Source organism: Sander vitreus, chromosome 1 (genome assembly GCF_031162955.1).
Source record: "Sander vitreus isolate 19-12246 chromosome 1, sanVit1, whole genome shotgun sequence".
Taxonomy (NCBI): domain Eukaryota; kingdom Metazoa; phylum Chordata; class Actinopteri; order Perciformes; family Percidae; genus Sander; species Sander vitreus.
Genome location: NC_135855.1, coordinates 14549282 through 14575084, shown reverse-complemented (window position 1 = coordinate 14575084; position 25803 = coordinate 14549282). Strand labels below are relative to the sequence as shown.

Below are 25803 nucleotides of genomic sequence, written 5' to 3'. Positions count from 1 at the left end.
GCCTTGAGAAAAATTCATGCTCCTTGTTGCTGAGCAAAATGAATGTTCAAATTCAGCACTTAATTAACATCAGTCTGCAGAGGGCATTTATTGTGAAAAGTATCCCCCATCACTTAGAAAATTGATTGCTACATGCTCCTGTGAGACCCACTAGTCTTTCAGGCATCTCTAATCATTGTTCGACACCTTGAAAGACAGACGCCCCTGTTCAAAGTTAAAGACTGGCCTGTGTCAGGTGCTAAAAAAAAACGTGACCTCATCCGTTCCTCGCTCAGCTCCCCCTGGAGGTAGTGGCTCTAATTCCAACATTCTTACTCCCATTTCCCCTTAGTCTGCTAATGATGATGAGACCCGCGCTCGCTCTCCCACTTGTCCCTTAAGGCTGAGCGATAGTATTTGGGATCGGACACTTTTTAGTTATTGGCCAACAATGGAGAATGTCTTTTAATAACAAACCTACTACAGATTAGGTGGTAATTGCAGCCTTAATCAATAAGCTAGCTGAGCGGAAAATTAAAGGTACGTGAAGTCCGACCCCCCCACACCCTCAACACACACAACATGTTTTTTTGGTATTAGGCCCCAATGTTCAGATGTGGCCTAGTGAAAACGCTGGAGGGCGAAAGCAGAGGGCTAGGAGTGAGAGGGATCTGACAGTGATAAATAGTCCTTTTAATAACAGCTGTGCCACTTGGGTAGCCATTCTGATCCATTCCCATCCAAGCCGGTCCCATCGTCCTGCCTCCCTCCCTCTCTCCCTCACAATGAGAGAGCAAATTTACATATCACAGTGATGACTTAGTAGTTCATACTGGATTGTAAATAAAACACAATGAACAAATGTACATGTGGACTACATTAAGACATCTTCGAAAGTGTCTTACTGTGTCTTTGGTAGGTTCTTGCTGTTAATTTTTGTTTGGTTTAAAGCCTCAAAAAGGAGAGCACATAAACAATACACACACACACACACACACACTTTAGTTTAACAGATGGTTTGGTAAACTAAAACATCAATTATTGTATTGCCTTGGCAAGCGTCAGAGAGAGAGAGAGAGAGAGAGAGAGAGAGAGAGAGAGAGAGAGAGAGAGAGAGAGAGAGAGAGAGAGAGAGAGAGAGAGAGAGAGAGAGAGAGAGAGAGAGAGAGAGAGAGAGAGATTTAATCCTATAGGATATGAGTGTTTGGTGAGCTGTTGACCTGGAGGAGAAAAGGGTTAATGCTACACTCCTTCAGAACAAGCCCACAGGGCATTGGTCCTCATCGGCAACAGATTTCAGCACAGCATGCTCACATTTTTGGGAACACTGGATTATTTCTGATGTAATTTACATAAACATTTGTGTGTGTGTAAACATGTAATATTCTAAAATTTGGCAGTGCATAGTCAAAATGCATATTTACCAAGGCTCTTCTTCATCATATTTTTTAAATAATCCTTTATTAACGAACGAGTTCCTGTACATGTAATAATCACTTTAAATCACAATTGTTCTCAACTATTTGTGACTGTCTTTTCCCCTTTAGTACTTCAACACAATGAATGAACAACGCATGAATGGACTTCTGCCTGACCCTCTACAGATTTTTCCACGAGGTACGAGTGACATGTTATAGTTTATCATGGATGGGCAATGCTGAAAGGCTGAATACACTTTTGTAATTAATGTGTTGACAATTAATCACAAGCAAAATTTAAATAAAATATTCACACTTTCCTAGTTGTAAACTTTTAAACCGAAAATGTGTGTGTTAGTAAATCCCTTGTGCTGTGTTCAAACATAAGAAAAAGGGAGCATTTGGTGGCTTGAAGTAACAATGCAGCCTCTGGAAAACTGAGCTACAAATTCAGTAGCTCAGTTTGTTATTGTGTTGACAGTAATTTATACATCTACATTTCTTTTGCTCCAAGGACATTGAAACTGCAAGCTTCAGGCTAAGCCTTGCCCAAATCTTAGGCGTTGTGTAGTTTCTTCCTAAACTGGTTTTTAATATGAGTGCTTTTCTAATATCTTCATATAGTTTGCTCACCACTCAAAGTCATACACAATCGCTAACAGGCCCCAGGGGCAAAGTTTATTGTGTCTCCCTCCTTCACTCTGTATCTGGCAATCTTTCTTTCCCTGTCTTTTATCTTGCTGTGTGATTCTGTTTTTACTTCCTACCTACCACCAGCTGTCTCAAGAGCCCAACATCTAAATCACTCTCTTGTCTACAACTAATTTCAGAGTAACCCTCATTTCATTTAATCTTTTTTTCTTTACAAAGAACTGATTTTTTTTTTTTTCAGCACATTTGTAAATGGCCCAGTGATGTGTTCTACAATGTAGTCAATTACTGTTTCAGCCGGCAAGACTCCAGGGATCCGGAACATACATGGCCTGAAGGTACCTATCTCAATAATTGTTTCAGCTGCCTTACACAGAGAACAAGGGGAGAGGAGGGAGGGAGTGAAGTTGAGGCAAATGGATTGGTAACGCTGTGTTCCACTTATTGAAATGTCAATTGAAGTCAAGGCTCTCCTTTTCTTTCACTCATTCTCTTGCTACTCTCGTCTATGTTTATGTATGGGGATGGCTGGCTGTGGCTTCAGCGGGGCTCGTCTCTCTCTCCTCTTATCTACTTGTATTCTTGGTTCTAATGCCGTGACAGTCATTTAAAAGCAAGGTGTCATGCCGCATCCTTGATTCTACTCCAGAGTATTATGATCCACTCATTCCATATGATAAGAATATAAGCATTGGTTAGAGCAAAAAACCAAGTCAATAAAAAAATGTCATTGTTCAACCATGAAATTGTCATTACAAAGCCCCCCCCCCCCTGCCATTTACAAATGGCCTTCCACAGACCTTCCCATTTTATGTTAGGCATATGTTGCTATTGAAACCCATTGCTAATTACCATGAGTTAAATGATTTGACACCCCCTTCATCTCTCCAGATGATCCATATTATATTCATCTCCATTTCAATAATAAAATCAACCCCCCCTCTCCAAATACTGAAAGTGCTTTATTTAATGTATCCTCTAAGGAGTTTTGGTAACAACTACTGAGCTATGTCAGTTATTTTTAGGGTCAAGGGTCTGTTTTGATAAGATGATGTTTTCCAAAAACCTTAAGTCCTTTGGTAATCTTTCCCCCTCTTTTCTCCTGTTTTAATATCAAAGTAATTGGCTGAGGGAAGTCTTGTGCGCTTTTTAAATTAGGTCTTTCTGGGCACTAATTAAAGAGAGAATCCCTGTGCTTTAGTGGACCCAACACACCGGCCTTTTGACCTCAATTAAATGAGTTATTTTTAGTATAGCCTTTATAGGGTCATGTCTCTTCTTTTGTGTACAATATCTGGGTTGAGTACAGACGTCAGTGGAGGAAACATAGATGCAGCTGAATGCAGGTAAAGAAACAATGTCCCTAGTGAGGCATGACATTTTATAATGGCTTAACTTTATTTTCAGAGCACCCTGGTAGCAGAATGGTTACAACGCATGCTACATAAATACAACGTCCCCGGTTCGATTCCACCTTTGCTGCCTGTCATATCTATCTCTCTCTCTCTCTCTCTCTCTCTCTCTCTCACTCTCGCTCTACCCCTGTTTCCAGTCTGCCTCTACTTCACACTGTTATCTGTCCTGTGAAGGCTAAAATGCCGAAAGAAACAACTTATTTTCCTGCAGCCTCTGTCCAAATCTGTTTTATCTCTCTCACTCTCTTCAGTTTTAAGCCATATTACTGTACTTTCATGCAAATCTATTTCTCTCCTCTCCCCCATGTTCCCTTCTGCTGTCTGTCATCCTCTCCCCTCCTCTGTTTGGACATATCTTTCTTTCTTCTTTGCCTGCCTCCCTTCTCTCCTATGAAAGCCAATTAACCTCTAGGCTGAACGGAGAGCTTGTGTTGTGTTCTTGTTCATTAGGGGGTCTGGCCATATGTCTGTTTGTCTGCCTGTCTTTTGGTGTGTGTGTATGTGTCTGTGTGTGTCCGTGTGTGTGTCCGTGTGTCCTTTCACATCTTTGTGAATGTGTTTCCACACCTTCAGGTTAATACAAGACCTAACCCAGCCAATGACTGCACTCATGGTGTCCCAGACTCTATGGCCAACAACAGGTGAGCTTGCTGGGGCATGAGGAGCATGTTGCACTATCTGGAATGAACCATGTTGGAACCATCGGTTGGTTGATAAATGAGTAGAAATATGGCTGTGATACTTCTGTCAACTGTGCTGTGTTCCTTCCTCCAGCTTAAAAAAATCATCTGCTGAGCTGAAGAGGATCCTGACAAATGGGCAGGTGAGCCTGTGTACCGCAGTTACCTCACTGCTCTGGCTCCTCTATTGTTTTTCTGTGATGCCAACTGTGGTGTTGTTATATGGAGTGTGCATTTGGTTATTGTCTCTTCACTGTACCGCACTGGGAGCAGTGGGTCTTTAGTTCCTAAGATCAAACACAAACACACACACACACACACACAAACACACACACACACACACACACATGCATTTCATGGAGAAAATTAAGCCGGCGGCCCCTCAGTGCAGCATGGATTAGAGATCACTGGGCATTTTAAATTCTGGACATTTTGGATGCAAAGATAAAGAATGATTTTCCTTCCTAGAATTTCTTTATATATTTTGTGGGGTATTTTCAGGATGCTAGCATTTAGCAATTTCCTGTTATATCGATAGGACATATAACATTAAATACTTTTTTAGTTTTAAAATTAAGGTTTTATATCATAGTACTCAATATGTTTATGTGAATGTAAAAACCTTTTTTTTGGCAGAGAGAGGTTCTAAATGCTTTTAATGTATATTCAAAAGTTGGAACTAATATATTTATGTAGATATACTTGTGTCACTCAGCTTGTTTGATTTATTTTTTTTTCACCAGTTAGGGTCATAACAGAAGGAATTCAAACATACTGTTCAAATACATTATTTCTTTCTCTAAAACTCAAGACCAGGACCTGCACTACATAATAATTTGTGAAAATATATTCATGAATGAATGTATAAAGACTGTCCACTTAAGTTATACAATATTCCACACTTAAATGAGGATAAGGAAGTCTTTACATTCCGTAACACTTAATTTAAAGTGTGTCATTTTAATGTATAACTGCTGAACTCGAGGAGACAATGTTTTTCTCAGTCTTCATTTTTGTAATTTCCCACACAATATCATGGCAGGCAGTGCATTACCATACCCCACCTTTCAGGAATTTAACCGATATATAATTCTATCTTCTTCAATGCTGAGTAGTTGGTGTTATATAATTAAATCATAACTACACAATAATTTGAGTGCTCTGAATTTCATTGACCTACAGGAACATTTTGACTGGAAATTTTCAAATGGGCGAGAGGAGGAATCATTAAACTCTCCATCAGTTACTCCCCCACTCACCCAAGCACAATGTATTTTTATAAATTGGACAGCAAATGTTGTATTGATCTCCTCTTCTCCTTCTGTCCCTCTGTTTTCTCTCCTTATGTTGCTGAACTTGGAGTGACCTGAATGCTTGTCTTGTTTATAGCCTCCAGTGACGATGTCATCCCCTCTTCCTCTCTTTCACTCTCTCTCCCTCACCTGTATAGTTACACTTATCATCCACCGGTTGCATGTCTTCTCATGTTATAACATCGAAGTACCATTATTGTACACCTGTGTCTGCAGATAAATGCCCAAGATATCCACTATCAAGAGCAACTTGGCCATGGAAACGGAGGCACAGTTTACAAGTAAGTGTTCTCACACCGAGGTACCTCCATTACAAGGCCACAGCACAATAATGTAGACTTACACAGAAGAGATTCCCAGCGAAGCAAGTGAGATGGTCTGAATGATTTATACAGGGATGTTGAAGCCTCTATAGAGTGCAAATATTTAGGAAAAATGTCTCAGTTAGTGGCCAGCTTTAGACTGATGAGTGTCATACGATTCTTGCCTTTTCATATTTTTTCTGCTCAGTTTTTATGAGAAACTCATCACTCTATAAAGGGTTCTATGAAGGGTTCTCCATTCTTCACCGCCTTTCCTCCATTCCTTCATCCGTCCATTTATCTCTGAGTGTTTGTTGTGACATCTATCAGGCTGGTTTCTGTCTTTACCTTCATTTATTTATTCTGGTTTGAAGGTTGCAAACATATATGATATTGATTTGGGGCTGTAAGGTATGACAGCAATTGACTTAATCTGTCTATAGTTTCACACATTACCTGCCACAATAGGAGAGCTCCATCTTCTCTGGCTAGACAAATGTATTACAGCCCTGCTAACGTTATGACAAGGTTGGCATTTGTGTTGCACCCTCTATCCTTCTTTTCCCCACCTTGTGTTTCCTCCTTCCCATCAATGTTTAGCTATTGAGCTGTTTTATTGAGATTGAAGTATTGATCACTGCTCAGACTAACCTTGACTTGACAGAGTGGTCTGCTTCACACAGTCCCCAGCAAGCCCAGTAAATATCCCATCACGCAAATACACAAAACTGTCTTTTTTAACTTTCACCCCTTTTCTTTCCAGCCACCCTTTACTGTTTTATGACTACGAGATAGTTTCATTAAGAGCCAATCTCTCATAGTTGTAGGAGAATAAGATTGCTGAACAGTTTGGCACCAACATGGTTACACTGCAGTGGGGAAGGCCAATATTGCAAGCCCAACAACTTCTCAGTCAATTTAGTCCAGCAAAAAATCCATATGCTTTGGTGCTGAAATGTTCATGGTTGGAAGGAGTAGAAAAAAAAACATACAGATAAAAAAAAACAAAAAAAAACCTGGCTGTTAGTGCTAGTTTGGTGTTGTAGATTGTTTTATTTCATGGCCATTTTAGATAAGATATACCTCACTTAGTTAGTTAGTGTTTTTTGACAGCTTCAAGAGCCCTTTAAACATGTCCTTGAACATGCTCTGTCCCAAATTCATACATTCTCAGTAGGTTCTGAGTATGTGGTGTGTTCACACTGAAATATACTGTGTCCACACACAATATATTCAAAATAGTCAGTATGTACTAAAACACTGATTTTAAGTGTGCTAATGATGGACACTATATACCTTTTTAACCACAGACACTTTTACTTGTCATAGCTGGAAAAGCACAGGTGAATTTTCTTAAGGTTGACTGGTTCTGTTCTGTTGATCTTGGTATTACACATTAATAAATAAATAAGAACTCTGATATTGTTATTTAGCTACTACCCATCTCTCATAAGCTCATGCACTTAAATGTATTTACATATTGAAAATGATAAACTGTATCAAATCTGAGATTAATCAAAATTGAGTTTCAAGTCAGTCATATCATTAACGACCATGCTTGGATCATTACAACATTATCAGTTATGTATGTATTACATCTCTGACAGCTCCCTTACCAACAGTGGCCTCTGCTCATAAAGCTGTCTTTATGTCTGTCCAATTTAGGAGGTACTTTATTTGCTCCTTCATCGTTGCAGAAATGTCATAATTAAGGTCAACATTTCCCCGAACTGCTGAGGACATTTAGGGTGCTGGCCTTTCCTTTTATGCATCAACAAATGCTTTTTCAGGAACTCCAAGGGTGCCTGTAAGTCATGGTCCAAGCCTATCATGAGTCCACACCCTACAACTGGGCTTTTTCTTCCCAAACTACCCCAGCTGCATCCTTCCTGTCCTGCTTCCCTCCCCCCCCCCCCCCTTCTGCTGAGTCAGCAGTAGCTTATTAGTAAAAGTTTTGAAGAAGACACTCTCACTCCATGCACCCAATCTCCAACATGACACTGGACAGGCTGGCTCGACGATAAAAGCTAAAATCCTTCTGAAGAGAGTCCTCACTCGGGCATTGCCAGAAAAACAGTATTACCCATCCCTGTCCAGCAGCATCACCTGCCATTAGGTCCAGTTCAAGAACAGAACAGTTGTCAGCTCAGCTACACCATCAACCCAAGTGTCTCATGCATTTAATTGCTAATACAGCAATATACTGTAGTTACTGTAATTGTAGACCACAACTGCACCACGCTCACCCTGGACTTTGCAGGCCTGACTGATGTTGATAAGGTACTTAAAGAACAACTCCAATCACATTTTGCTATGAAAAAAATGAATGTAACAGTAAAGGCATCAGACATCAGCTCCTAGAAATGTTCGTTAAATAAAATGTTAATTGGCTAGTTAAAGAATGGCGACGTGATGACCTCTATGTAGTGTTGTACTCAGTTTGGCTGGATTTTTCACTTTTTAACATTTCCAACAACTTCATCTCTATAAATATCTCTTTACAAATATTTCATGCCAAAAGTAAATTAACTCATTTTAAGACAGTCTGGGTAATACAGTAAATTCATTGAAATAAGTTCATCAAAATAATCATCCAGTCTGTCTTCACAAAAGCTTTTGCATTGGGGGATTTTCTTAAGGGTCTGGACAGGGTACTGAGATTATCCAATCAGTTGCAAAAAGAGGAGACAACATGAAGAGTTTAGGTTGAAAAGAGTCACGATAATCCACTGTCAGTTCTGTACAGAGACAAAAGAATATGGGTAAACAACGAGTGCATTTAACCATGTGGGTACATCCCTAAAGATTGCAAGAATAATGCAAGTACTTCACCTTCCTCAAATATGCTGATCTGCTTTAAGTGCTACGTTTAGAGACAATAAGAGGTAGACAAAGTTTTACATTTTTGATTATTTTATGGGTCAGGCTGTTCCATTATTGTTTTTCTTTCCTTTTTGTAAAACACATTGAGAATGAATGTTTTAGCACATTTTGCTGTACTAAGCAGGAAATTAGCCATTATTTAAAATGCATACTCACTGAGGGCCAAGACAGGTTTCCTGCGAAAACCAATTCTCTGTCCTCTTTAGCCTCTACCCTTTGGTCCAGATTATATTAGTCTTATCACGTGTGAAAGCACTACCAAAGGCCTACCTTTTAACCTCTTAGCCCATTTATGACCCAGAGCCATTTCGACTCAATTGGATGTTACCAACACCTCAGCTCTCCATAGCCACATGCTGACCTAGCCATCCATCAACGTCTGCCTTTGTTTTTTAGTGCACACTCTCTCAGAGGTCCATCTTGTCCAGCAATCTAACCGACTCTACGGCTTATAAATACAATAACAAGGACACACAGGCTATTTTTGTGACCCATTTGATCCTATAGTGCAATTAAAACAAGCCCATTTGCCTGACTGTGACTGTGGTGGCATCTACTTAGACACCCACTGCTGTCGCTTTACTCTCCCAGCCCATTTTCTCCATTGATTTTGTTTTTCGCCTCATTGATTAGACTGTATATTGAAGGGCCAAACCTCTTTGGTTAATTGGTGTTAACCTAGTATCTTGTATCCAGATATGTTCAAATTGTGTCTAGAACCAGTTGAGTGGGATTACAGTTTAAACAGGGCATCAGTGCAGCCTAGGTTTTGTCTTTGGTGCAGATATACAAAGAACAAACTTCTGCTGTAACTCTTATTGCCTGTAGGGGCTGCAATGCATACCGTTTAAGCAGCTTACTTTCCTATCTGGAGTGCCTATCAACCCACAAACCGTGAAATAAAACAAAGCACTCGGTTTTTCTTTTGGCTGCCGAGATCAGAAAACATGGGATTCAACAAGCCATTCAGATTTTGCTCCCCTTCCTATGTCATATGCAGGCTCATTAGAATATACTGCCCCCCATCTGAGTATTTCTACCCACAGCTTAAGAACTACCTTTGCCAAGGTGCACCACATTTTTTACACACACCAATCAGAGCAGACTTGGCTTTTCGGGAACAAGGCTTAAAGAGTCAGGCGCTAAAACTGAGCGTTAAACAGAGAGGGTGAATACACGTAGGGCTGTGCAATTAATCAAATTTTGTCCCAATTTCGATTTTGGCTCCTAACGATCACAAAAACAATGTAATCGATAAAAACGATTATTTTGCACATTACGTTTTGCAAGTAAACTCTCATTTTGTTTTGTGTTCTGAATGCATGTCTGACTGTGAATGTCTGTGTTTAGGCTTCTTGTAGTTTGGCTTATTTGAAGCTAATATACTTGCACTTACTTCTTGCTGTCCGGAGTTTGTGCCTTCAAGGTTGAAAGCACTTAATTGGAAGTAGCTTTGGATAAAAGCGTCAGCTAAATGATATGTAATGTAATGACACATACACCTCCCGAAGGCTAAACTCACTCAGCCAATAGTCAGCCAGGTCCTGTTTGGGGTATCTGCTGGCATTTAAAAATCAGCACGATTGAAGATGGCGGCTGGTGAGAAGCAGTGTTTGATGAGCAAGCAGGGGAGAGCAAATTCTGTTGTCACTGTTTTTTAAGTTCAGTAAATGCAACATCTTTCCTAAAGTCAATGAGTAATCGTGTTAATTAATCTTTATTTCAATATTGACCAAAAATAATTGTGATTATGATTTTTTTCAATAATGAAGCAGCCCTAAATACAGATATTTTTAGACAGACAGTAGGAGAAATATAATGTGTTCTTTGAACATTAAAGCATGTAAACATGTTCTAGTAGAAACCCAAAATACAAGTATGAACCTGAAAATGAGCAGGAAATGTCTCCTTTAAGGAATATTTTCTTTCACTTTTTTAGCATGGTATGGGAGAAAACAAACCTTTCAACTTTGTTATTTGAGCTTCTCTTGCTGCTTTAATGTGCTGGCTATTTAGCAACCCTTTTTAGTGTATATTTTGTGTGTACATGCATGTCTATTTGTGAATGTCTGTGTTTAAGCTTCTGTCTTCTCTGTGTCAGTTAGGACGCCCATTATAGCCGTATCAGGTGAAAGAGTCAGGGAGAGAATGGCGGCCCGTCCCCCATGTGGCAGTGTAAAAGTACCACGTTATCCCTGATCCAGGAGGCCAGTCTCTCTAACCCACAGCCCCAACTAGACTAGAGACGCCCTATGAATACTGCATGATGGAGCTTTTATTACAGAGCGAGCTGGAGTGTAAATAAGATCCAGGCGATGGGGCACGTTTACTGGGGTCAGATCAGGGGAAGTGGCGGGGGTGGCTATGTAACCTTGTCCCCCATGTCTCCCGCTGTCACAAGCCTGTCACTGTAACTCATATAGGGATGTTCGGCCCCCGAAGTGGTCAAGGACAGTCTGAGAATAAAGCTTTAACCAAGCAGTAGTCACACCATATCTCCAGGCCTAAAACATGCCCTTAAAACACATTTGTTAAAACTTTCTTTACTCTTGTATATCTTATTAGACATATATTTAATTATAGCAGTATGAAAATGAAATGCTGCTTTGTGAACATGCAGTAATATTACTTCTCATTGAGAACTACAAGAACAACATCTTCATCTTAATTAAGAGGCAGCACTCATGTTTAACTGATATTGATTGTATCTTAAAGGAAGACCACCACAATGGAAATAAGGCCATCAGCCTTGTGTGCAAAGAGCTCTTTTCCAAAAAAGATGACCCTTAAGATCAAAAACACTCACTAAAACATATCAAAAGGAAATTAATAAATAATGTCTTAAGTCAGAAGAAGACTTGTGGTTTGTTCTAATAGCTAAAAACTTAATTTGTATCTTTTGTTATTCCATATTTTTATTATTTTTAATATTTTCTTTTCTTTTATGCATAAATGTTTAAGAGCTACCTTATTCTTTTCATAATCTCTGAAAAGTCAATAGTTTTGTTTTTGACTTCAGCAGAGATGAGACTGTTAATCGGAGATGTGTAAACTACAGCTTGCATACAGCATGTCATAGCTACGGCCAAAGACCAGTGTTTGTTCTAACTGTGGGTAAATACCTGACATGGCACTAATAGGTGGCGTTAATTAAAGGCCTGCCTGGGCCAGTTTTTCGGTGTCTAGCCGAAAGAGCAATTTGATATTCCAATCCAAGACACATTAATCACACCTTGCGCCATACACATTCTCTCTGGAAGACCCACTGACAGATGAGAAACCAGGTATCACATTTACTAAGCCTACTTGCAAGCTAACCAGCCTGTGTGACGTACATGGGCCCGACTCATTCCCATTACCTAACAGCTGTTGGACAGTATTTGTCCTTGAGGATTGAATGTTGAGAGGGACTGAGGTGTTGTCACTGGTGCCGTAAACTAACCTTCAAGGGCTGTAACTAAAGCCGATGTTTGGCATTAAAGAGTTTGATAATTAAATCATTACGGGGCTAGTTTGTGGCTGCTGCTTTACTTGCAACTCAAAACTCTGTCTGGAACAATGAGCGATAGGGCTGACTGGATCTGGTTTTGGGTGGTGTCCTCTAACTTTTAAGAGAAATGACAGAGTCATATTGTCATGCTAATTTAGACTATACTTTTACTCAGAAACTACAAGACCTGTGGAGTTTTTATTGCAATGTAATTGATGTCCTTTCATTAACCATCATTAGAACTTGATTATCAAGTTTAGCGATCACAAATTGTAAATGTAATGGACACAATTTGTGATCGCTCTGATACAATAATAATTAATTAACCATATCAGAACATTACATCTTTTTTCAGGGTAGAGTGCAGGGGATTTTCGTTGAAGGGAATTGTAATGGGACCCTAGCTTAATGGAGAAAATATACATTATGATCAGAGCTTCTCACTTGGAAGAAAGCTTAGCACCACACTGGAAATGTTACCATGAACATGAACTCAAGCAACTGCTTTCTACAGTTTTGTTTCACATTGTCTTCTGTTTTGTCCCTCTAGAGCGTACCATCTTCTGGGCAAGCGGGTTTTAGCTGTCAAGGTGAGAACTCTTTCCATGTTAATGAAAGTTACTCTTTAATAAGTGACCAACAGTCTAGTCTACCACATCAGAACATCAACAGAACTTGTGTTTATTTTATTTTTTTCATATGTTTGATTACAGGTCATTCCCCTGGATATCACAGTGGAATTACAGAAGCAAATCATGTCAGAATTAGAAATTCTATACAAGGTTAGTTTTGACTCAACAATTTCTCTTTTCTCCACTGAATGTTGCTGTCCTACTAAATCTACATTGTTAATAAACCACAAGTCTAACTAATGAAGCGCCGTTTATTGCCTTTGGTCTTACAATGTAAGCCACGGATCAGTGATACATGGAAACACACGCAACATACACATGGAATAGGCATGTGAGTTTACTGATCACCATCTGTGAATTTCTTTCCATGCATAAGATGAGGTTTTTTTCTTTTGCCCCTAAAATGCATAAATCCAAACACTGTGAGCATAGAAACTCACTTAAAATGATATGCATTGTGTGTGTTATTAACATTGAACATGAAGAAAGAAGTTGGGGTTACCCTAAAACAGAGGAAACATCAATTAATCTGTACTTAGTATATTGATGCGTTTCTTCCTGGCCTCATTTAGCTCAGCTAGCCCTCTTCCCATGCTATGTGTGAAATTAAATCATAAATGAAATTGTTTATTTCCACAAAAGCAGTTGATGGACTTCAAATTGATGCTGTTGAGTACTGACTACAGTCATTTAAGCATAAATGATCATGAGGAACTTTACATTTGTACAATTTAGTGCCGCTGTTGCACTTTTACACTCATTCCTAATCACATAATCAGTTTTTCGCTAAAATTCATAATGAGGATAATGTATAAACATACTTTTGTATCAAAGATCAGTATTTTTGCTTGCTTTTTTATGATCACAATGTATCTTCTCTTGATTGCAGTGTGATTCACCCTACATCATCACCTTCTTCAGTGCCTTTTTTGTAGAGAACAGGATATCCATATGCACAGAATTTATGGATGGTGAGTTTCTTGGTGGCCCAAGCCGGTAGATCACATGTTTTTCTTTGCTAGCCACAGCTGTGTAGAAGAGACTTTGGGGATCTGTACTCTGTCTCTCTCTCTACTGTGTATCCATTTACACATCTGCAGATCAAAAGAACATCTCACTGTGATCTGCTTATCATGCCTGTGTGCTAAAAGCGACAAGAGTGTGATAAATCTTGACTTAAGTGCATTTGTTGGTGCGTTTGTACTTGCGTGTCTAGATTGGTGTGAGATTGGGGACCGTCTATCTTTTTTAGGTGTGTGTGTTTGTCCAAATGTGTGTTAATGCAGTGATTCCCCTGTTTCGCACATTTACCGGCTTGTCAGCAAAGTCTGTCTAACCTGTCAGGACTCTTTACATCATGAAACTTTTCTTTGATCAGTCATTTCCAGTTGTACTTGATTATTTCAAACAGGAAATAATGGTGTGAAAATTTGACAGCAGAAGGAAACATCAATAATAATAATTTGTTGTCTTGTTTCTTGTTTAAATTATAACAAAGAATTTTATTTAATATAACTGTGTAGATATGTTCACCGTTTCTATGTTTGTCATAGAGACGGTGAACATATCTACAAAGTTAGTAACTGACTTTAACAATATGGTTAAGGAGGCGAGGGCTTCTTACTTTGCTAACTTTGTCGATTAAACGCAACCCTAAATTCCTGTTTGACACCATCAACAGCATTGTCACTCATGCACCGCCTGTCTTTTCAAAAAAAGGATTGCAGTGACTTTCTCTCTTTCTTTGTGGATACGATAAAGGATGTCAGTGCTAGCATCATCCCCTCTGTAACTCCCTATTCTGCTTATCCAACTCGGCCATTGATTTTTAACTGCTTCTCTCCTATTTCCCTGCAAGACCTCACTGATCTGATGGGCGGTATGAAACATTCTCCAAGCCATGTAGATATGTTACCCTTGCTTAAAAATGTACTGGGGCGTATTGGTCCATACCTGGTCTCTATTATAGCTCTCTGAAATCTGGTTGTGTCCCAGCTTAGTTTAAACATGCAGTTGTTCAGCCACTTCTGAAAAAAACTAACCTGGATCTGTTCACTAAAAAAAGTATATCTAAGATGCCTTCCAGTTGAGGTGGTTCGGGCATCTGGTAAGGATGCCCCCTGGGTGCCTCCCTAGGGATGTGTTCCAGGCACGTCCAGCTGGGAGGAGGCCTCGGGGAAGACCCAGGACTAGGTGGAGGGATTATATCTCCAACCTGACCTGGGAACGCCTCGGGATCCCCCAGTCAGAGCTGGTTAATGTGGCTCGGGAAAGGGAAGTTTGGGGTCCCCTGCTGGAGCTGCTACCCCCGCGACCCGATACCGGATAAGCGGACGAAGATGGATGGAGAGGGCCTTCCATTTAAAACAAAATTAGAAAAAAATTGCAGCCCAAAAGCTCAGCTGCTGAATTGACTGCACATAACATTTTAGATAAATTTCAATCTGGATTCCGTCAGAAGCATTCTATTAAAACTGACTACTGATAAAATGCTGTCTTCTGATGTAGGTGAATGCTCTGTTTTGGTGCTGTTGGACCTTAGCGCAGCTTTTGATATGGTGGATCACAGCATTCGGATTGAAAGGCTTAGGCAGTAGGTGGGTGTGTCTGGGAGCGCCCTCGTCTGGTTCTCCATCTCTCGGAAAGGAGTTTTTCTGTCTCACATGGACCCTACATATCTGAAACTGCTGTCCTTTCCTGTGGTGTGCCTCAGGGTTCTGTGTTGGGTCCTATATTGTTTGCATTGTATATGCTAAAGGTTTCTCATATCACGGTTATGCTGATGATATCGAGTTGTATATCTCTTTTAAACTTGATGAAACTGACAAACTGACTGTTTCACACAATCGTCTGACTGCCAGTAAGGACTGGATGGTAAACAACTTTCCACAGTTCAATGCAAATTAGACTGAGGTCCTGATTGTTGCTTTAGATAACACATCTTCCAAGGTTGCTCAGTGTTTGGCCATACTTTCTTCAGCTGTACAGTCTAATCTCAGAAATTTCGGTGTCAAATAATTGACCCGTAGGGCTGTCAACGAATATTCAAAAATTTGAATATATATTTGAATAGTAAAAAGAAACAGACATTCGAATATGAAAATGTATATTCAAATAATATAAGACAGTAAAAAAAAACAGCACTACTGTGATTATCTGCCCCGCGCAATTGTTCGTGGGCCTGGGCCGCCGCTGCTGCCTAAACGTTCAGCCTCCTGTCTGATTGATCCCAGCCGGTCGGGAAGAGAATTCACATTGAGCAAGTGGGCATGTTGATGACGTTCTATCGTGCGGCTGCCAGTACCGGAAGTAAACAAACAACAAAGTCGAAGAAGAAGACGGCACAAAGACGCAAACGTAAATCTTTAAATGCAGAGACAACGAGAAAATATTGTCGGACAAATTCATGGAACAGCAGCAGACTCGGTTGTTTATGACCAAATTACGAACAGCGGTGTAATCAGCGGCCTGTCCTGTCTTCTGTACGCTTCAGAGAGGGAAGGAGAGAGGACTAACATTACACAAGTAGTTATGTCTCCCGTTGTATTGATTTGCCCTCTTATGGACATAATGCGCAAAAATAGATATTTGAATATATTTGAACCTCTGCATTTTTTTTTAGAACGAATATTCAAACGTCATTTTTGGCCAGCCCTATTGACCCGTAAATGTTTCTTCCAATTACGAAACATTGCCAATTCAGGTTTGTTGTATCACATACTGAGCTAGCGATGATCATTGACGCTTTTATATTGTCCTGACTAGACTAGACAGCAATTACTGGTCCGTCTACAGCTAGTCCAGAATGCTGCTGCAAGGCTGTTGATCAGGTCCAGTAGGACGACTCACATCACTGCCATCTTATTCTCTTTACACTGGCTTCCTATCAATTTCAGGATGTATTTAAAGGCAACTGTGTACATCTCTGACTAGGGTTGGTTACCGAAACCAGTCCTAAACTACCAGTATCTACCAGACCGAATAGCAAAGTGGATTTCGGTGCCTCATTTCGGTGTCACTTAAATGCCTGCGCTGCTCTCTGGTGCTCCGAAATGGACGTTAGAGGCAATAGAACCATCGCTACATGTAACGCTAGTTAACACTACACTTGGCAGCAGCTAATGTTAGCCTACCGTTAGCTAGTAGCTCTTCAACACGGTTAAAATGCTGACCGCTCAACGGTCTAACATGTGGCTGTATTTCACTGGAAAGGATTCCAACCAGTGTTGGAATCACAGTTGTCAGAGAAAGAACACTTAAGGGACTTAATGGTGGGTTCAATTGCAACTCATAAGCTCATGGTACATTCAGAGTTATTATAAAAAAAACTTCTGCCATTTAGTGTTTCTTCTTTTTGTTGTTTAAATGCAATTGGCTGGTGAAATAAGTTATTGTTATTATATTGTAAATAAATCATTTAAATTTGACCGTATGGCCTTAGAAATAAAGTTATTTAATGTCAGTGCTGTTTTTTTTTTCTAACTGTGAAATATATTTAAATATTTATTTTGTGTAAATATCCAGTGTAAGTTTTTTCTTGGCAAGGGTGCCAGTTTTGGCTGCAAAGCATTGTTTGAAATGCAGGTTGACCCAATGTAGATCTGGAACAGATAAAATTGCAAGCAACAATTTTGTTGTCAGCTGTTTGGATAGATCTTGTAATCTGCATTGCCAACATGAGTTTGGCTCTGAGATGTGCCAAAAAAGGCCATTAGGATAAAAGTTAAGAAATTGCATGAAATGTGTTAAAATTATATCACCCCCTGAATGAACAATTTGTTTTTTGCAGGTGGTTCTCTGGATGTGTTCAAAAGAATTCCAGAGCACGTGCTGGGGAGGATCGCAGTGGCAGTAAGTTTTTATGAAATACTCAAAATCTCCCTATCGGTAGTTTGATTACTGCACTAAGTGAAATGCATTTAGAAACATTTATTTATATATCATGTATCAGGTTCAGGTTACTTTATTTATACCCCTAGGTAAATTTGTTGCACAGTTAAAAAGTGCAGGGCATCCATGACACACCACAGACAACATACAATGGGACAATAAATAAAACAGTTGAAATGCTCCAGTGCTAATCAAGATGCTAAAATATCTTACAAATACCAAATTAGAGTTTGATTATCCCATGTGTGCCTGGCAGTCACAGTTTTAAATGTGACCTGTTATTTGTTTGTGTGATACAGAACCGGTCTGAGAGGAAAATTCACTCATTTTATTAATGAAATAAAACAAAAGAGAACCACAGGTGTGACTTTTTCAATTAGCTTCTATTTGGTGAAGGGATGGACAAAGTCTGTGTTGCTTTCCCCTTATACTCCCCTCTCTCTCATTTCTACTCTCAGTTAAAACTAGCATTTTTATAGAAATGGCCTTGATGCAGATAAATGCATCTTTTTTCCACACTCATTACCCTTCTCCCGTCTCCACCTCCTCTTTTCTGTCTCACCCCCACCCCCTTTAACTTTGTCCGTAATCAAACAATGCTATTTAGTCCGTGTTAATTTTAATTCACAGCTTTCACTCCTTTCCACTGTCACAGTTGTTAATTATCACAGAAGGAAGAGCACCCAAGAGGGTGTGAGTGAAGCTGCACACTACAGTTGTTGCACTCACAGCACCACCTTTAAAGCTGCAGGACTTCAGAGAGCTTTTGTGCTTTATTTATTTCAGAGGTTTTTGTACATCAGCGATGAATGACAGGAGCATATAGGCTAAAATCAGCTCTCACATCTCATAAATGAAATAAGCAGTAATATTAAAAGCATTATTGAATGTATAGCAAAACCTTTAACTCACATCTGTCATCAGTCCCTTCAAACCAGTGTTTTTTCAGATAAAATGAAAACAGCTAAAATCATACCAATACATGAAACCTGAGAAAAACTCTCAAATCTCTAACTACAGACCCATTTCACTGCTTCCACAGTTCTCCAAAATACTGGAAAAAATATATAAGATAAGACTGGACAACTTAATCACCAAACATAACATACTGTATGAACAACAATATGGTTTTAGAGCTAACGGAACAAACAACTTAATTTGCAATGATATCATTTATAGAAAAAGTTAATAAGGCTATAGAAAACAAAGAATATACAGTAGGGATATTTCTGAACCTAAAAAAAACATTTGACACTGTAGATCACAAGTTATTAATAAAAAACTACAAAGATATGGTATTGGAGGCATCGCACTGGCATACATATCCAGCTACCTACAGAACAGGGACCAATATGTCGAAATACTAAACCATAAATCAAAACTACTTCAGGTTACATGTGGGCTCAGTGTTGGGGCCATTATTATTTATTTTGTACATTAACAACGTATGTGAAGTGTCAACAAAAATTTAAATCATTCTCTTTGCTGTTGACGCAAATTTACTCTGCTGTGGAGACAACTTGAAACAGCTTCTGGATACTATGGAAAAGGAATTGAGCAGGATGAAGATCTAGTTTGATGAAAATAAGCTAACACTGAATTTAAGCAAAACAAAATGTATAATATTTGGGAATCGATCAACCAACACAGAGAAGAAACTTATGATAAATGGCATAGAACTAGAAAGAGTTTCTGAAATTAAATTTCTTGGAGTAATAATAGACAACAAATTAAGTTGAAAACCTCACATAAATTATATCAAAGCCAAAATATCTAAATCAGTAGCAATCCTGAATAAAGGTAAAGACCTTCTAAATCAAGCTTCCCTGTACTGCTACTTCATACTCCCATATATGACCTACTGTGTGGAGGTATGGGGGTACAAAAACAAATACACTTCCAATCTTCATCCTCCAAAAAAGACCTATACAAATTATACATAAAACCACTTACAGAGAACCAACAAATCCATTATTTATTTAACTAAAAACACTAAAATTTCAAGATTTGGTTGATTACAAAACAATTCAAATTATGTTCAGAGCAAATAATCACAGATTGCCGAATAGCATCCAGGGGCTGTTTCAACTGAGAGAAAACACACACAAATAAAAGGAATCTGTGTCAAAAAAACACCAATAAGAACAAATATGAAACATCACTGCATTACAACAAAGGGTGTGTCTGTCTGTGGAACAACTGTGATAATGAGCTAAAAAAAAAAGTAACAATTTATCCAAATTTCTTGTGTGATTTAATCTTTTTGACTGCTTAATTGTAAGTGTAGTGGTTTTATGTCTGTCCAGAATATTTTGTCATCAACATTTATTATCTTGTTTTTGTCTAAAAGAGTTGATTTGTTCAAGCCGACTGAGTTAAACATGGACACTGATGGATGTGAATTGAATTTCTATTATGAATAATGAAAATAAAGAGGGGGTAGGACTAGAAAAGTTCTCAACTGAACAACAATTGAATTGCTTATTTGCTGCTTTTACAGTATGTTGCTGATGATCTCGTTTGTTTTTTCTATTTTATTGCTTATAAGTTTTACTTTTGTGTTTGTTAAATTGCCTAAATAAAAAAAGAAACATTGGAAAATAAGTAATACTTAAACAAAAATATGATGATTATATGGCTGTTGTATAAATCAAGCCAGGAGGGTAGAGTCAAACAACGACCAACAACACACTGCACACAAAAAACAAGTGCCTCTCCTTTCATACCCATATACAAAAAAATCTTGCTCTTGCCAGTGTGTTTTACTCCCAGTGTCTCCTCCCAGTCATTTGTACCCATTACCCCTTCAAAGGAGAGGCAGCAAGGGGGCCTCCTTACTAGGTGCCCAGACAAACTCAATGAATTTCTTCCATTGTGAAGGAGCAACGTCTCATTACCAAGGTCCTCCCTAATTGCATAGCTCATAAGAGATAAATCACCCTGTGAAGAAACATTTTCTTGGTTGCTTGTATCTGAAGTCTTATTATTTCATTAAAGCTTGTGACCACACCTGAGGACTGGAACAAAGATTGACTGGCAAATTGAAAGCTGTGCTACACATCTCTCCCTTTGCCACCACAGTCTGATATAAAGTCTGCACTACGTTAGCTGACATACCTAAACTGTAGTCAATTTTATGACCCTTTTTCTGTTATTAAGACTGAAAGATAGCTAAATTCCTCTACTTGGGGCGGATTCTCCCCTTCAACTGGGTTGAGTGAGTAGGAGTAGTAAGAAGAATTTTGGGTCGAGAGAATTATTGTCTCAAAATCAGAGAGCATCACAATCAGGTAGCCCATGGTCACAGTAAGAGGAACCAAAAGGACAACGTCATGCATAAATGGCAGTAATGCTACCCTGAGATCATCAAAACAGACACTCACTAGACACTCTCCAAACCTTGGCTGCTCCTGGATAGCATCTTCATACAACAATGACCAGAATAAAAAAAAATAAAAATAGCTACATGTCCTGGTTAAACGTTGAATGATGTCGAAGTGAATCTATTTTTTTCTTTCGTCTGTGTCTCTAGGTAGTCAAAGGCCTGACATATCTGTGGAGCCTGAAGATACTTCACAGAGGTGAGTAAAGTAGTGTGTGGGCTCTGTGTTATTAAAAAAAGAACCGAGTTGATAAAGAAACGCAGTAGTGTGCTGATGTTGCAGTTCTATCAAGCAGTTTGTCTCCGCAGATGTCAAGCCTTCCAATATGCTGGTGAACACCCGAGGACAAGTCAAGCTCTGTGACTTTGGTGTCAGCACACAGGTACACTGATTTGTTAGAGAGAGAGAGAGAGAGAATTGTCTATAGCTGCATCACCACAGTCCTGTGCAATCTGTGTGTGTGTGTGCATATGGTCAACGTTTCAATCACTGCATTCATTTTCAACTCAAAACATCAGTGCTATCCCAAGGGTTTTCCTCTCACATTAACTTTCCCCCCCACCTCCATTGTTCTGCAGCCTCCAAAAAAATCACTTGTCATAATTATGACCCGCACACACAAAGGCAAAGCCTCATTGATATGTATTCAGTAGATGTGGGGAAAGCGTGGGTGACAGACAATAGCCTAGTCATTGCATGTGTGGGTCAGTGTGTGTGTTTGCAAAGTAATCATCAGGGACAGACCTTCAACGTTTCCCAAAACATCAACCCTGAGGACTTTGTCTCCCTTTCCAACACTTACACATGCACACACGCCATCCCTTCTGTGGCAAATTGTTATTCATATTTAACCTCCACTTCCTTGCAAGCTCCAAGGTGAATTTTACCGTGCATGTATAACACTAGCAGCATTGACTTGTCCTCTGTCTTTTTAAACTATATTTTTCAGTTTATCTCTCTTTCAGACATACACACTATCCCTCCCCCTCTCACACTGTAGGGCATTGTCATAACAAAAAAAACGGCCATGAGGGAACAGACACTCATTATCACAGTCCTGTCATTGATGGCATGTGCCATTGTATCCACACACACAGACTCACTAATGTCTCCTTGTCTTACTCCTATTCCCTAGTGTGAGGGCAGTACAAAATATCAACCTGACATGTCAATAGACACTTATGGCGTTTTCCCATTACATGGTACCTGCTCGACTCGACTCTACTCGCCTTTTTTGGTTTTCCATTACGAAAAAAAGTCCCTGGTACCAGCTAACAGGTACTTTTTTTTAGTATCGCCTCCATCGAGGTTCCAAGCGAGCTGAGGCGATACCAAAAGATGACGTGAAAACCTGCAGACTACTGATTGGTCGGCGAGAATCGTCACTAATCACTGCGTCATCATTATTAGTGACAGACGGGGGTGTCCTGAAAAAAACCCGCCATTTTTAAATAGTTTAGCCAGCGGGTTGTTGTTTTGCTGCCTCCAGCTTCTTTTGAAACTAAATTTTTCTTCTGGCTGTGGCAAAAACAACTCACGTGTGTGTGTGGGTGTGTGTGTGGGTGTGGGTGTGTGTGTGTGTGTGGGTGTGTGGGTGTGTGTGTGGCGTTAGGTCACGGCAGTTTCCTGCGGCGTCGCTATGACGACCAGCCACGCTCGCCTCAGGCATGAGGCGGTAGTAAAACTGCAATGAAAAAAGCAGGACGGGGGCCCCGCGGTCGAGTAGAGTAGAGCTGGTACTAGCAGTGGGTAAGCACCATTAGATGGTGTAAGTTAGGTCTAGCTCCTGTCTTTTTTTTATTCCGTAATATAGGACAATGAAGTAATGACTTAAAAGTTATTTACAAGGATTAAGGTAGCTTATTACAGTCAGTTGAATAATTTATATTAATATACAGCATCATTATTTTCTTATCCACTGTTAATTCTTTTTTTTTTTTTTTGCAGTTGGTGAATTCTATAGCCAAAACGTATGTGGGAACTAATGCATACATGGCGGTGAGTGACCTCTTAACTTTAGTCTCATGTCAAATCATTTCAAAGTTGTACTAGTGAAGATATGAGTTAGCCTCTAACTTTGTCCTCACAGTTTTTGATTGATGTTTGTTTTTGCTCCATAGCCGGAAAGGATATCAGGAGAACAGTATGGTATCCATGCAGATGTCTGGAGTGTGGGAATCTCTTTCATGGAGGTGCGACAATGTATAAAAGGCTTTACACTATAGCTGGCATTTGTACCCAGAATTGTGGGAAATGTAAGTAGGGGACACTAAATCCTCGCGAAAGATTACACAGTTGGGTATGATACAGTACACAGTTCAAATTGAATTGATTATATAATATGTATTTAGGTTGGCTGTTGCTCATTAAGTAGCGCAAGATGCATATGTGTGCATCAGTATCTCTGTCACACTAGATCGACTGACACCCTGCATTTGAAAATAACATTTTAATTTCAGTATAACATTCCCTGGCCTCTTGTCCTCCCACTGACACTATTGATTCCCCATCTGTTTCTGTCCACAGCTCTCCCTCTGCAGTATAACAAATGATTTGTGCTTCTGCCTGTCCTTTGTTTGTCAGTAATGTTTATATCATACAATTATAACAACAATAGATGAGTTCAGAGAGAAGGAGCCATGTCAAAATTATTGACATGATCTCTGTGTGATAAAGATGGAATTGTATGGCAGAACCCACCACCACCACCCCCGGCCCTGTTCTCTTTATTTCTAGCTGTGGATGTGTGCATTAAGTTAAATTAAATGGCTTGCAGTCCCACTCAATTTGGATTGATCTTTAGCCTACTAGTTGGTCTATTTATGTTCAAGGAAAGATCGTGAGCATTTTGACGTTTTAATAATGTAATGTTGCCAATAAGCTGCCCTTAACCAAGATGAAAAATGCCCACCCCAAGTGATTTGCCAAATGTCGGAGAGAGCTGTCACCCAACCCCCCTGCCAAAATAACACAAGTACACACATTACATACAACCGTCCCACAATCCTGTCCTGCTTCTCTTTATCCCTCTATTTTGTTCTCTGCAGGTGGTAATCGTGGGGGGGTTATTAGCTGATGTTGTTTGATGAAGTGTTATCAGCAGGTGGGCACTAAGCTTACCTCAAAAAGCTCTGGCACACCAACCCGACGGCCGACCGTCAGCAGAAAAAGCAGTCGGACTGACCGCCTCCCCGAGTTGGTCAAAAAAGTGCCTCAGAACACACCGAAGTGACGCCGACTTGAGCGTACGTTCTGCGCGTGCGCGAGACGTAATACTTCTCCATAACAGCAGGCGGCGCTAATCTGTATTGTCGCCCAAAAAATTAAAACCGGCAGCTGATTGGACGAACGGGTCACGTAGGTCTGGCTTCTCCGGAATTTCAAAGCCAGACCATTATTGCCGCTCGTTCGGAATACGATCTCATATTTTACGAAAATAGTTCACCGAAACGTGTTTCTGAAACATTTTAAGTGAGAAATAGGCCATGCAGCTGCTGAATCTGTCTTCATTTCAGATCGACAAAGGTCAGTTTAAAAGATTTTCATCAGATTTTGAGAGACTCTAGTCCCGCTCATCCCACTCGTCATTTCCGGGTTAGCACTCCACCAATCAGATTGGTCATTGAGTCCGACTGCCTGACTTCCGATTCAACATGTCAAATCGGCCCAAATGAAGGCTGATGGCTCCTCCGACTGACGACAGAACTGAACACACCGAACAGACTCGCCAGACTGTCCGACGGCCAATAATCGGGTTGGTGTGTCAGGGCCTAAAGACAGAAAGTCTGAAGCTCTGCACACTTCAGTGGCTTCAGCAGCATTTTCCTGCTGTGTCTTGAATTCCATGTCATTAAGACACTGGCAATGGAAAGACATTTATAGATTAATGCATTTGTATATATACTGGATATACAAGGTTTGGATGCATTATCATTACAGCCTGTGTAGTCTAATGGTGTCCAATCTAGCAGCCATGCAAGGAATTCTACCTTTGTGAAGCACATAGTATCTGTTAGGAGGGTGGGTAAAACATTAGGTACAGCCTGAAATATAAGATGGAATATAGGGTTGCTGAAATTGGCCATTATAAGCTGCACGAATGTAAGCATTATGGAGGGTCTGTTTGATTGGAAAGCATTAGTTTGTACAGGTATTCCAGACATTTCCACAGGCCCAGTAGTGACTCAGCCTTTTCCAGTATGTTTTTATTATTTCCAAAGTCTCAAGAAGAATCTAAGAATGTCCTGTAGCACTTATTATTTCTTTCATCTTTACACAGTTGGCGCTAGGCATGTTCCCCTATCCACAGGTGAGTTATTTTAGTCTTTCTTTTATTTGTATTTTAGGCTAATTGTTTTTATCGATTTCCACCTAAAAATATCCTTATTTTTTCTTTTCTTTTTGGACTGGGAAGAGTCCCTAAAAACCACTAATGTCCTCAGTGGTTAAACTACTGTTTGTGCTGCTAATTGCATTTTATTTTTCAAATCAGATTTTCTTATAGAAAATATTGTATTCATTTTGTTTCTTAGATTTTAACATTTTTGCTGTAACTATTACATGAGGCACAAATCATGTTTAAATGCCCTGAATAAGACTAGCATGCCTGTTGACCTGGAAATATAATGTTCTATCATCTACATTACTTTCTAGGTTGTGTTAATGTTGATATTCAACTTTAAATGTATAAATCTACCGTTTAGGTTCATTTTTTGCCCCCTCATTACACTAAGATAAAATTCTGCCCAAATGTAAGCTGACCTCCAA

General features: G+C 39.6%; 1 protein-coding gene across 1 annotated transcript in view; it reads left to right on the top strand.

Annotated features, from left to right (window-relative positions):
- map2k5 (mitogen-activated protein kinase kinase 5) overlaps positions 1 to 25803 on the top strand; it is a 73628-nt gene that overhangs the window by 8622 nt on the left and 39203 nt on the right. The window contains exons 4-17 of the mRNA XM_078276178.1: positions 1527 to 1596; positions 2346 to 2386; positions 4037 to 4104; positions 4238 to 4286; positions 5673 to 5737; positions 12682 to 12721; positions 12845 to 12913; positions 13653 to 13734; positions 17553 to 17614; positions 21186 to 21234; positions 21345 to 21418; positions 22984 to 23034; positions 23157 to 23228; positions 25316 to 25345. Coding sequence (XP_078132304.1) covers positions 1527 to 1596; positions 2346 to 2386; positions 4037 to 4104; positions 4238 to 4286; positions 5673 to 5737; positions 12682 to 12721; positions 12845 to 12913; positions 13653 to 13734; positions 17553 to 17614; positions 21186 to 21234; positions 21345 to 21418; positions 22984 to 23034; positions 23157 to 23228; positions 25316 to 25345 — 822 coding nt within the window. The remainder of the gene's footprint in view (positions 1 to 1526; positions 1597 to 2345; positions 2387 to 4036; positions 4105 to 4237; positions 4287 to 5672; positions 5738 to 12681; positions 12722 to 12844; positions 12914 to 13652; positions 13735 to 17552; positions 17615 to 21185; positions 21235 to 21344; positions 21419 to 22983; positions 23035 to 23156; positions 23229 to 25315; positions 25346 to 25803) is intronic.